Source organism: Trichechus manatus, unplaced genomic scaffold (genome assembly GCF_000243295.1).
Source record: "Trichechus manatus latirostris isolate Lorelei unplaced genomic scaffold, TriManLat1.0 scaffold00053, whole genome shotgun sequence".
NCBI classification, from domain to species: domain Eukaryota; kingdom Metazoa; phylum Chordata; class Mammalia; order Sirenia; family Trichechidae; genus Trichechus; species Trichechus manatus.
Window position 1 is genome coordinate 4,815,102 of NW_004443989.1, and position 12,664 is coordinate 4,827,765.

General features: G+C 54.3%; 1 protein-coding gene across 1 annotated transcript in view; it reads left to right on the forward strand.

Moving 5' to 3' along the window:
* Nucleotides 1-596: 596 nt before the first annotated feature.
* The window catches only part of CMIP (c-Maf inducing protein), a 252,705-nt gene continuing 240,637 nt past the window's right edge, over nucleotides 597-12,664 (forward strand). Inside the window, exon 1 of the mRNA XM_004377716.2 lies at nucleotides 597-922. Coding sequence (XP_004377773.1) covers nucleotides 623-922 — 300 coding nt within the window. The 5' untranslated portion in view covers nucleotides 597-622. The remainder of the gene's footprint in view (nucleotides 923-12,664) is intronic.

Sequence of the window (12,664 nt, forward strand, 5' to 3'; positions counted from 1 at the left end):
GGCTCCGCGGCTGCGGCCGCCGCTGCCCGCGGCCGCCGCCGTTGCCGCCATTGACGTCAGAGGGGCGGGCACATGACCCCGCGGGGACCAATCACGGCGCGGCCGAGCGGCTTCTGCAATCTCTCAAGCGAGCCGCCCCCCGCCCCCCGCCGCGGCCCCCGCCCGACACACACTCGCGCCGGACGGACGCACAGACACACGTACTGTACACACGGGCCGGCGGCGAGCGCGCGGCGGCCGCACGGAGACACGCCCGCGCCTCGCACGCCTCTCGGTCCGCCTCCCCGCGGCCCCCTCCCCCGGCCTCCTTCTCCCTCCGTCCGTCGGTCGGTCCGTCAGTCCCTCCCTCCGTCCCTCCCGCCGAGCCGGGTCCATCGCCTCGAGCATGCACCCGACCAGCTAGGAGGAAGCCGGGAGCCCCGCAGGAAGCGCCACCCGTCCTCCCGGCCGCGCCGCTCCGCCCGCTCGCGGGACCCTCTCCTGCGGGGTGCCCCCAGCCCCACACCCCCCCACCTTCCCGGGGGGTGGGGGGGTGCGGGCTGCCGGATCCAGGGGCCCCGCCGCCCCAGACGCCCAGGACAGCCCCCTTTCCCTGCCCCCCGCCCCCTCCCCCGGCCCTGCCATGGATCTGACCAGCAGCTCGGGCGGCGGCGGCGACCCCCGGCAGATCGAGGAGACCAAGCCGCTGCTGGGGGGCGACATGTCGGCTCCCGAGGGCACAAAGATGGGCGCCGTGCCCTGCCGCCGGGCCCTGCTGCTCTGCAACGGGATGAGGTACAAACTGCTGCAGGAGGGCGACATCCAGGTCTGTGTCATCCGGCACCCACGGACCTTTCTCAGCAAGATCCTCACCTCGAAATTCCTGAGGCGCTGGGAGCCGCACCATCTAACGCTGGCGGACAACAGCCTGGCGTCCGCCACGGTGAGTCGCTTTGGCGGCGGGCTGCACACCCCGCGGCCCGAGGGGCGCCCCCCCTGGCTGCCCCCCTGCGCTGCACCTGGGCCCAGGGCTGCAGGTGGGGGTGGCGGCACCCCCAGGATTTTGAAATCTGAAGCTTCAACCCGCAGGCAGGGCCCCGGGGAGACCCCTAGAATCCTGGAGCGGATGGGCCCACCCCAGGCCGGGCACCCGGGACCTTGTGAGCTCAGGCTTGTGTTTCTGGTGGATGAGGCAGTGTAGATGCGGGGCTGGGTCCCGGTGGAGGTGGGGGTTCCCGTTCTGGGAGTCCTTGGCCCATCTGGATCTGAGCTGGAGGGGAAAACAGAACACAATCAAGGGGGGAGGGGGGAAGAAAAGAAACCAAGAATGTCCAGAAGCCAATTCTTTTCTTTGGTTTAACCGTTTTTTATTCTTTTTCCTGCTGGGGCTGGGAGGCAAAACTGGGTGCTTCCCTTTCTGAATAGCTCATCCGCACACTGGGGAGGTTGGAGCTGGAGGGGGAGGGGCCGGTGGTCCTGGAATCTCTTCACCAGCCTGAGGGGGGATCTAGTTGCATATTGGAAGCTGCTTTCTAGAGCTCTGGGCTTGCATTGTCTGCAGCATGTGTGTACGTGTGTTTTGTTGCTGATGGTTTTATTTTGTTATTGTTTTTAAATACATGGCTAGGACTGGGTCAGCTGTATGAGATGGGGAGAAACCACTGATATGTTTCTAAAACCAAATCTGCAAATGGTGGCCTTCTTCACCGATGGAGGAAGACATCTGTGTTGGGGTCGTGGGGTGGGGGTGGCGGGTAGGAGCGTGAACAGGATGCTTGGTGTTTTGAAACAAGGACAGTTAAAAACACTGACTCCCCGCTTGGGCCTACGCCTGGCTGTGGGTGTCCCATCCTCTCTGGCTAGGTGGCCGGTCTTCCACAGAATGCACAGTCCCCCCGGGGCGACGGTGAACCTGTTTACTGAGCACAGTGGGAGGGGGCAGAATCCAATGCCTGTCCACACCTGTGCCAAGAAAACCCAGCCAGGAAACAGGGTGTTGCTTCCACGGCGTGTCATAGACGTGTAGCGTGTGGAGACATTTCCCCGGCATCCATGTTCCCTTGGCTGTGTGTCACAGGCTGTGACACATGCGCCGAGGAATGGGGAGGGGGAAAAGTTAGCCGAAGCAGCCACACTCCTGGAACCAGCTTCCCCCACCCCAGAGAGAGTTGAAAGCCCATGAGGACTTTTATTCTGAATTTTGGGCCCGACGTGCTTTGAACGCCAATTTTATCTCTCCTGAGGGCACGTTGGTGCAATATCTGCTAAGCCGCCTTTCCCAGGGAGGCTGGCTGGGGGCGGCGAGGAGGGCAATCCTGGCTTCTGGCTGGTGCATGTCTGAAACCAGCTGAGCCACAGGCCTTGGCGTTTGTCTTTTCATCCGATGGAGGGAGAGCCTCAGAAAATTTGCCAGCCTAGAGGAGTGTTCAGAGTCAGGGAGGATAATGACCTCAGTGGTCCCCTGCTGGAGAGCTGGAGTCCCCTACAACTGGCTTCAGAATTGTCACCTGGCTCAGGGGTGCTTTTTCCTTTTTTTTCCTGCTACCCTTCAAAATGAAGGGGAACTAGGGAGGGGAATAAAATGGTTGAAAGGCACAGTGATCCCCTGTGGGATGGAGAGGCTGAGCCCCTGCTCCCCCCTGGAGAAGCCAGTAGTGTCTACTGTGCTGCTGGTGTTCACAGTCTGGGGGCAGCTCGCTTTGGAGGCTAAAGGCTCCCTGACTTAACCACTGATTGCTCAAGAGATGTGTATGAGAGAGGAACGGAAGCAAAGACCGCAGCCTTGGACTGGTTTCTTAAGCGGCCAGAGGCCCCCACCACACCTTTGCCATGAGAGGTGGGTGGCACCTTTCTGTCGCTTGGGCCTGTTTGGAGAGCAGCAGGACAGGACTGAGGGCTGTCCATGGAACGAGATTTGTCTTGGCAGGGCTGTGCTCCAGTGTTAGGAAGTGTAGAAGGAAGAACTATGAGGAAGTGTTCAATGAGCTGGCATAAACCCTCGTCACTGCCTGCTGTCACCAGGCTCCGCAGGCAGGGGGGTCTCCATAGTGTTGCCCCTGCTGTGTGGTGGGGTCTAGTGGAGTGCCCGGCTCTCCGTGCCAGGCCTGTGAGTATGGAGGTGGAGCTCCTAAGGGCAGGCTGGCGGGGCAGTGGCTTCCAGGCCAGATGAAGGGTTGGGGCTGCCACCTGAGACAGGTCCATCATGAGACACGGTCGAGCTGGGTCGGTGTCCAGGCTCTGGGAAGCAGAGGAGCCCCTGTGGGATTTCCCTGTGGCCTGGGCATTATGTAATCTGTCTGCATTTTAGAGTGCTGCCTAAACACTCTTGAGAAATATTAGCCCAAAGGAAACAAAGGTGAATTTGAGTGCAATTCACTACGACAAAAAACCCCTTTCAGCCCTTGAGGCACTGCATTAACACCTGGCCCAGCCTTGAGCTGCCAGTAGACCAGGTATGTTTCCTATTGGGTCATCTCCTACCATTAAATGTATATCATCCATTCCTAAGCAGTCTACACAGCCCAACTCAGAACCATCTGGTAATTATCTAGTTAATTGTGTGGGCTTCAGGATCAAGACCCAGAGTGATTGATCTGGATTCAAACCACTAAACAAACCAAATAACGTGCTTTTGCCCAAACACTCTGCAGAGTCTGTCTACACTGATCCAATTAACTGGATTGTTGTCAGAAATAAAGACCAAGCTTCCAAGACCACAGCTGAGTCGGGCTGGATGGAAGCATATGGTGGCTCAAGTCCCACCTGGCGGGCGGCCTGAGTTGGACACACTCAGCAGGCTGGGTTTCCCTTGAGTCCTTGCTGGGGTGTTCCTCAGGTCTAGCAGGCCAAAAACGGGGTCCTGTTGGCTCAGCCTGAGGTCCCTGGACCCAAGGCCCTGCCCCCCCCAGTTGCCCTAGCTCGAGGACACTGGCAGCCTCTCCCCTGGCCTGGCTGTAAACTTCACCTCCTGTGGGATTAGGTTGGAGCCTGCCCCTGCGCCTCAGCCCGGTTTACTGATTAAATCCTTCCAGAGCCAACAGTTTTCCTGACACGGCTTGTGACAGTCGGCTGGGTTTGATGCGCCCTGCTCTCGGAGACTTTGGATCCAGAAGGCTCATAAACAAAGAAGGAAGCACAAAGGCAACACTGACCTGGCTGACGTGTAAGGGGTGCCTGGGAGGCGTTTGCCCCCTCCCAGGTGTACACAAGACCGCACCTGTTGGGGGCAGGGCTGGCCCGCCTAGACTGCGACGGGAATGCGATGCCTCACTCACTTTTCCTATCCAAACCTCTCAGTCCTCAGGCCTTCCTGGGATTGTTACGGCCACTGACCAGTGTAATGGACAGCCAGGAGTTCTGCACAAGCAGCAGGTTCGGCAAGACCAGAATCCATTTTGCTGTCCTCGTCGTTGGGTTGAATTTGATCACCTGCTAGGCATGTTTGTCAGCTGGAAGAGGGCTTTGTCTGTAGGCTTTGTTTCCTCTGCACCAAAGAAATACAAATAAGCTGCTTACCTTTTATTTCATCTTAGTTTTTTAAATGCAGCACACAGCAACTCCGAATGGTAGGTCCAGTCAGAAACGTCCTTTATTCGTGTATCAAATGGGTTGGTGTGAGAGTGACAGTACCGCTCTTTATTCTCTGGCCGTAATTCATCAATGACTTGTTTTTAAATTGCCACCACTCTGCTGCTCCAATTGAAACGTTTCTGGGCAACTCTTGTCATGGAAAGGAGAAGCAGAGGTCACTTTAATTCTCTTCGGTTTCTTTAGTCGGGTGTTTTCTTGTGGGGAGCTACCCTCTTCCAAACACCTACTGTGTGTCTCACCTACTGGTCTGCCCAGATGGTGTGGTTCCTACATGAGTATTCAAACCTGTGTCCTCCAGAGAAGTGCTAAGTCCCATGGCATTCATCTGTGTGTGTGTGTGTTTGTGTACGCGCGCATGGGTGTTAATTTCTTTCATTTTCTTCACATACACCATTTCTCAGCATGCCCGTCCTTTCCAACTTTATCTGCTGCTTTTAGTGGCAGTTAGTAAAAACAAAATTTTTTTTTTCTTTCAATGCCATTTGTCCTAAGAAGACTTTGGAGTATTTATCGAGTTTGTTTCTCAGGTAGCTTGTCTGATTGGAGATGGTGGCGGGTAGGGGCAGAGACAGAAGAGGGAAAAAAAAATACGAAATTCTCTGCAGAGAGCAAACATGTGGTCAGCTGTTGCCAGGCTTAAATAAGTGCATTTTAAGGGGGGAGTAAGTTTTGATGCTGCCTATTTAGCCTGGTGCAACCCGAGATGCCCTCCTGGCCCCTGGCAGCATCCCGCCAGTCCAGGTGGAAGGTATTTAACTGCTCCTCTGCTGGGCCTTTCCTCCTGAGCCGGCAGTGGGGGTGGTGCAGGACTGCCTGCTCAGGCTTCTTCGCCGCAGGTAGTTCTGGCACAAGCTCTGCTTGTTCCTCGGTGCTGGCCGTGGCACTTGCTGACTTACTTGGTGGTGGGAGGGGGCATTTCTGGGGCACCGTCTCACGCCTTGCTGCCAGCCTCGGGGGGAGCGGCATAGCTTCTTCTCCGTGTCCACCAGGGTTTGACCCAAGGGGAGCCCCAACTCTTCCTAAGGGAACCCCACTTGATAGTTGTCAAAACAGATATTTGAGATGGTCGAGTTAGGCCTCCGATTAAAGGATTAAATGAGATTAAGTGAGGCAGCCTAGTGTAGGGTGTCTGCACTGTGGGGAGAAGAAACCCTGGTTTTGCTGTCACTGGTGCTGGGTCTAGATTCTGAAGCTTCAACTTCCTGGCTGTGTGACTTTTGGCATGTTGCTTTCCCTCTCTGGCCTTAGTTTCCTCCATCTGTCGAATGGGATGATCATACCTCACTTGTAGGGTTGGTGTAAAGATTGGAGCTAATTCTCATAAGCACCTAGTAGGATGGCCAGCACATGATAGGTCTGTGCCAAGTGGCTAGCATTCCAATGCCTATTTTCTTAATGGCCCTGAAAGAGCTTCATGGAATTCTGTACACATGGAAGGGATTATTATTTTTTAGAAACAGGCAGTCTCCAGAGCAACGTCTCCTGGGATGAGCAGAGCATTTGGGAAAGTTAGGGGTATTTAGCAGATCTGGCATGGAATTGTTGAAAACAGTTTTAAAAAAAATCCCTCAGGGGACACTGTCTAGTTTCTTAAAAAAAGCAACATACTACTTTTTTGGAAGTTGAAATAGTAATGCACACACCCAGCAAATTCAAGTAATACTACAAGGCATACAATGAAAATGAAGCTTTTCTCTTACTCCACACCCCTGGCTCCCTTACTTGGAGGCAAACACCGTTTCTCACTTCTTGTGTCTCCTGACCATCCCGGGCACGTGCGTGCCATTCTGCACTGTGATTGCACACGCACAGTGTATCCTGGAGGTCATTCTAGATCTGCGTGTACAGAGATGCCTTGTTCTTTTTCACGGCTGTGTAGTGTTCTGCTGTAGATGTCCACCGCAGCAGTCCACCATAGCAGTGTTGGCAGACCATCCATCCCCTATTGATGGAAATTTAGGTTGTTCTCAATCTTTTGCTATTTCAAAGAAAATGCTTTCCATTTTTATTCAGTGGAGTTATTTCTGTTTTGATTGCAGTGTTCTTTTGCTTACTTCTTTAGTGGGGGTGAGTGTTAAAGCTCTTGACCCCAGACTGCTATGCAAGGGAGCCCTGCCCCTCCCATGGAGGAGGGTAGGGTAGCAGTGCCTGGAGTCATGCTTCCACATGGCTGGATATCTCTGACCAGGGACCCCCCTCAGAGGGTCTTGGCTGCCTGGCCCCCCAGGGGGTGAACCCAGGGGAGCAAGGGGCTCTGACCAGGTCACACGGACCTCTGTCCTAAGGACGAGGCCTGAGTTGCCCAGGGCGGCTGTTTCCTGCTCTGCCTGAGTGCATCGTTTTTTGTCCCCAGACTTTCTGCTTTCCCCAGGATGGCAATCAGAGAAAGGGAGGAAGTGAGAATTTCTCTTCTTTGCTCGTGGCTCCGCTGATGAGGCCCCCAGTGCACACAGCAGGGCACCTAGGGAGGCCTTGGGTGTTTGGAAAGGAAGTTCCGAGGATGTCAGCAGAGCCAGCTTTTTGGCCCTGGCTGTAACAGAGATTGTATGTATGTGTGATGGAGGAGGTGCCTGGGTGTGGAGGAGGCAGAGGGGCTCCCAGGGGCCTATTTCTGTTGTGGAAAGCTCTGCTGGCCTTCAGTGGCCCCTGTCTCCAGGAGGCATTTCTTGACTGACCACTTGGAGCGAGTTTATGCTAGTGTTTGGGGTGTGCAGTGGGGTGGCTGGAGGAGGAACACCAGGCCAAGCGGTGCTGTAGTAAGGAGGGCCCAGGACTTTGAAATCAGACAGGCAAGGTTGCATCCTGGCCCTGCAACTTCCTAGCTGGTGACCTTGGGCAGGTCACCTAACCTCTGTCCTTATCTGTAAAATGAGGATTACAGGGACTTCCTTTTAGGCTGGATGGCAGGGTTAAGTGAGGTAAGGCCAGGCAATTTAGTCATGCATTCATTCAACAGTTTCGTATCACTGTTCTAGGCACTTTGAACAAAACAAGCCCCTGCCCTCCTGGAGCCTAACTTGGTGGAGGGCAGGTGACAGACAATGAGCAAATAAGTAAATATAAAATCCATCCGGTGGTCAGTGGGGCCTTGGGGAAAACAAAGCAGGCAGGGGGTCAGAACTGGGGGCATTGCTGCTTTGTACTTTGGTGGTCACAGAAGAAGGTGATATCTGGGGGTGGAATATTCCAGGCAAGGGAAGGACAAAGGTCCCTGAGGCTGGACCAAACTTAGAAATCACCCAGCACAGTGCTGGCACCTAGTAAATGCTCTACAGTGGTCAGCTTCCTTCCCCCTGTTCTTTGGGTGCTATTCCAAAACCAAACCACTGCTGTGGAGTCGATTCCGACTCATAGCAACCTGTAGGACAGAGTACAACTGTCCCATAGGGTTTCCAAGACTGTAATCTTTACGGAAGCAGACTGCTCATCTTTCTCCTGTGGAGCGGCTGGTGGGTTTGGACTACTGACCTTTCGGTTAGCAGCCCACTGCTTTAATCCCTAAACCACCAGGGCTCCCGTAGGAGAGTATTAAAAAAATACTTCTGAGCACCTAGAATGTGCTGGGTGCTGGGCATACAGCTCCCTGTCCCATGGAGCTTCTGTTCCAGTGTTCTTGTTGTGAGTTTTTTTTTTTTTTTAATCCAGCTCCCTCCCGATAAATAGTGAAGAAGAATAGCTTTGTAGCAGTGCTTTAGGAGACTCTTAAGTTAAAAAGCCCAGCAACACTTTTAAAAACCAGCCCGCTTTGTCCATAGCTGTGTTCCAAGGATCCTAGGTTCTAGAACGCACTGATCACCTAATTCACCGGGTTTCTTGCCCAGAGACCCTGAAAGATGACTCAGCAGGACTGGAATTCAAACCCAGGACTCTTGCCTTGCAGTGCCTTCCTTTGTTCACAGCTTTGCTGCTTTCAGGATGCTGTCAGAAGTGATAGGATCAAGAAAGCTTATCACAGATTGGAGGAAGACAGATAAGCCGGATTCTCCAGTCCATAGGCGGGTGGGCGTAGAGAATCAGGCAGGGAAGCAGGTGCTTTCCTTGGGCTGGGCTGGCTAGGTCCAGCCCAGGTAGAATTGTCAGGTGAGGGAAGACAGCCCTGGAACTAGTAGCTTCCTCAGGTATCCTGGGCCAGTCCCAAGCTCATTAGGGGCCCAGACTAGCTGAAAATAGGAGCGCAGTCAAGGAACACCCTGGCCTGGCTTCCCAGTGTTCCGTTGGCTCACCCTCCAGCCCAGGTGAACCTGTTTGCTGGCACTCCAGTGTGAAGCTCGGCGGAGCAGTGGGCGGGCATTGTGGAAGGCACTGAGTGTTAGTCAGGGTGGGCTAGCTGACTGCTCTAACAGACAGCCTCAAGTCTCAGTGGCTTAATGCAATGAAGTCTCCAGAGAGACGGTTCTGCCCCACTCAACCATCCTGCCATCCGGGGCCCAGACTTCTTCACACTGTGTCTCTGCTCTGCTGTCGTCCAGGCCCTCCACTGAGCTAGGGGACGACGGGGACAGAGCGCGAGCACACAGCTGAGCCATCTGGAGGCCTGGCTGTTCCATCAGCCAGGACTCAGTCACGTGCTCCGCCTAAGTGCAGGAGGCGGGGCCAGGAGTGCATGGGTCTGCTTCTCTGGGAAGGAGAATCTCAACCACCTGGTCTTTGTTGCAGTTTGTGAATTTGAGCTTGGCAGCAGGTTAGAAAATTTGCCATCTTCTATTTGGTGGGAAATTGAGTAGGATAGCAAACCTATTGCAAGAGATGGAGCAATGTGTCGGTGATGACAACAGCATTTATTGTATTCCCACTGTGTGCCAGGCATGGTGCATACTTAACTTTTGGAATAACCTTGTGGGATGTGTGTTATTATTCCCATTTTACAGATGCCAGAACGGAGACTCACGCATGGCAAATTGGGAAGTGGTAGAGTTGAGAGTCAAAGCCAGGTCTGACCCTATGCTTGTGTGTGTGTGTCCATGAATGTCTGTGTGTCTGTTGGATATACATAAAATTATTTCAGCCTCCTGCAGAACCATCCTGGTTGGAAGTAAGTAGGCTTATCAGTTTAGTGTCTGCTGATGTTTGGAAGACATTCCTTTGTGAATTTATCAAGTGAGTTCCGGGAGCTGGTGTTGTACAGTGAATGCCGAGTATTTGTAAAGTTTAAGTGCCAGGTAGAGGGCTTGTGAATTGAGTACCAGATACTATGGGTGCAGATGGAGTGATCCTGGTACCATGCCCACAGAGGTGGTGCTCCTGGGTGCTGTGCCCGCAGAGGGGGTACTCCTGGGTGCTGTGCCCGCAGAGGGAGTGCTCCTAGGTGCCGCGCTTGCAGAGATTTGCACGGTTCTTCCAGAGTGGTGGCCACCACAAGAAGAGTGTAGGAGATAGAGGTGGAGGTAGAATCGATTTCTAGAGTAGGGAGGCCACCAGTATGGGGTGAGGATTCACCAGAAGATGCTTCAAGCAGAGAAGAGCCTTTGTGGGGTGTGTGGTGGTTTACTGTGAAGAGTCTAGCCGGCCAGCTAGAGCCCAGGGTGCCACTGCATGGAAGCTTCAGGATGGAGGGACTGTTGAGTCACCTAGGCCAGGCAGTTAGTCACAGCAGTGACCACCATAGTGGCAGCTCACATGTGTTTAGTGTTTCCTCTTGCCAGGCACTGAGCTAGGAGAGTTATATCGGTGATCCCTACAATAAGCCAAGGAGAGATGGTTACTGTCTCCATTTTACAGATGGGGAAAGTGAGGCAGTGCCTCTCATAGACATTCCTTGGATGAATAAATGGGTGGATGGATGAGACTTCCCTGAGGTTGTCTAATGAGGAGATCCTTCCTGCTAAAAGGGGAGGGGCAGGCAGGGAAGGGCAGAGCCACATTCATATCTCCACCTCCACTTCCTTGGGGCGTGTATGTCTCTGGCCTTCTGTATACTGGGTGTGCTACGCTGCTCACCTCCCCCAGTGCTGATGCCAGGCTGAGAAGAGTGTGTGGGTCACACACCTAACACACTGCCCAGCACTTAATAAGTGCATGACCACCTCAGGTGTGGACACAGGGCCCCACAGTTCCTGGCCCATTGCTGTAGGCCGTGCGGATGGTACCAGCTGCTGGGGCTTGGCCCAGCTGGCCCTGTGAGCTCCTGATGGGCTCTTCCACCCGAGGCCTCTGGTACTTTCCAAATCTCAGGCCTCACCCTCCGCTGTCAGCTTTGGCTCACAGGGCCCCCCTTCTCCTCTCCTGAGGCCTGGTGGGAGGGCCTAGCTGGCCTGGGTTTCTTGGGAAGGTGTCACCCATTTGGGCTGAGGCTTGGAACTGGGGTGACTAGGCATCTCCCAGATGGTGCAGGAGTGGGCCCCCTGCTTTGTGTCTGCAGTGGAGGAAGTATGGTGGGGTTGAGGCTGGGTGTAGGGCTGCTGGGGGCAGGGCTGCCCCTTGGAAAGGGGAACAGTGACTTGTTGACGTGTGTCTGCTGCTCCACTGGTGTCTCACAACCCCGTGACTGAGGCTTGCTTCAGAGGTGGGAAAATGAAAGCACTTGAAGCATCTCAGCCGTGTGGCTGCTCCTGGACTTGGAGGACCTCGGTGGGGCCAGCCTGCAGGTCAGGTGGGCCTGACGGAGCCTGAGGCCAGGTGGTGGGGCACCTGGTGTGTATGTCAGGATGGGGTCAGGGACTGCAGGGTCACCACGATGATTCTCCAAGCCGTCCCGAGTCCTCACGTGTATTAACGCATGTGATCCCCACAATAGCCCCACCAGGCAGGAACTAATCATCGCTCCAACTTATAGATGGGGAAACTGAGGCCCCGAGAGTTTCAAGTTACACACCTCGCAGCCAGACCACCTGGTTCCAGAGCCAGAAGCCTCCTCCATGCTGCCATGGTGCCTCGCTGCTGGCGTTCGAGTACAGGAGCTGGGCAACAGGGGCTGAATTGCTGGCAGGGCCACAAGGACAATAGCTAGCACTTACATATGCCAGACACTGTCTGAACCCTGAATGTTGAGGAGCCCTGTGTGGTGATGACATTGTCTCCATTTTACAGATGAACAAACTGAGGTAAGGTCACTACTTGCCCAGCTAGTAATGGCAGAGCTGTCTGATATGGTCCAGAGTATAACTGTGTGAGCTGGTGAGCAAGGTTTTTGGACTCAAGAGCAGAGGGTCACAGAGGCCCAGAGTGGTCTGGGCTGGCTCCTTGCTGAGAGGAGGGCCTTCTGGAAGATCCAGGGTATAGTTAGAGTGGCGCCCCTCCTGGGAGGCTCGAGGTGTCCGGCATCCTACATTTTGGATGTCTTCCTGTGAATCAGGTCTCCAGAAGGTCATGGAGGTCTACTTCTTGTTCGCCCCTTGTTGGTCTTGGGATCGTCCACGCAGCCTCTTGGAGCCTTAGTGTCCTCACCTGAGAGGGCTCAGTCAGCTCCATGGTCAGTGAGGATTTGACCAGGAAAGCACAAGCCCAGAGTCCACCATGGACATGCCCACTGGCCCTGCTACTGCCCAGCTCTTGCGTGACCGTGTGCTTCCAGATACCAAGTCCCAAATACATGAAGCTCCCCCCGCCTTGGGCCTTTGGCACGCATCTCTTCCCTGTGCTTGGAACCCAGTCCCCTGCCATGGAGGCCTCCAAGGGCTCTCTTCCCCTGGGTGACGCTCGCTTCCCTTCACTCCCCTCTGCTCCCCTGCAGCGTGGCCCTTCCCCCAGCTGGGTGGCAATCGCCTCTTAGCCCCTCTGTCTTCTCTCCTAGCTGTTTACCTACCCTCTTGTACAAATAAAGCAGAAATAATCACACAGGGATGGGGATGATGATAATCTTAGGAAGTAAAGTAGAAAACGCTGCTCAAAGAAGAGGAAAAATCCTCCTTAATCCCATCACGCAGCATCACCTGTGTTAACATTTTGGGGTGGCACCATCTACTCTTTTTTCGTAGAGGACTGCATGTCACACCCTTGGGGTCGTTGGCACAAAGGGCAGGGTTAGGTCTTATTCTCCTTGGTGTCTGTAGCAGTAAGTCTCCTTTATTGAGCGCTTAGTATACACTAAGTACTCTTCATACATTATCTCAGGGTTTCTCCATCTCGGCATTGTTGACATTTGTGGTCAACTCATTAT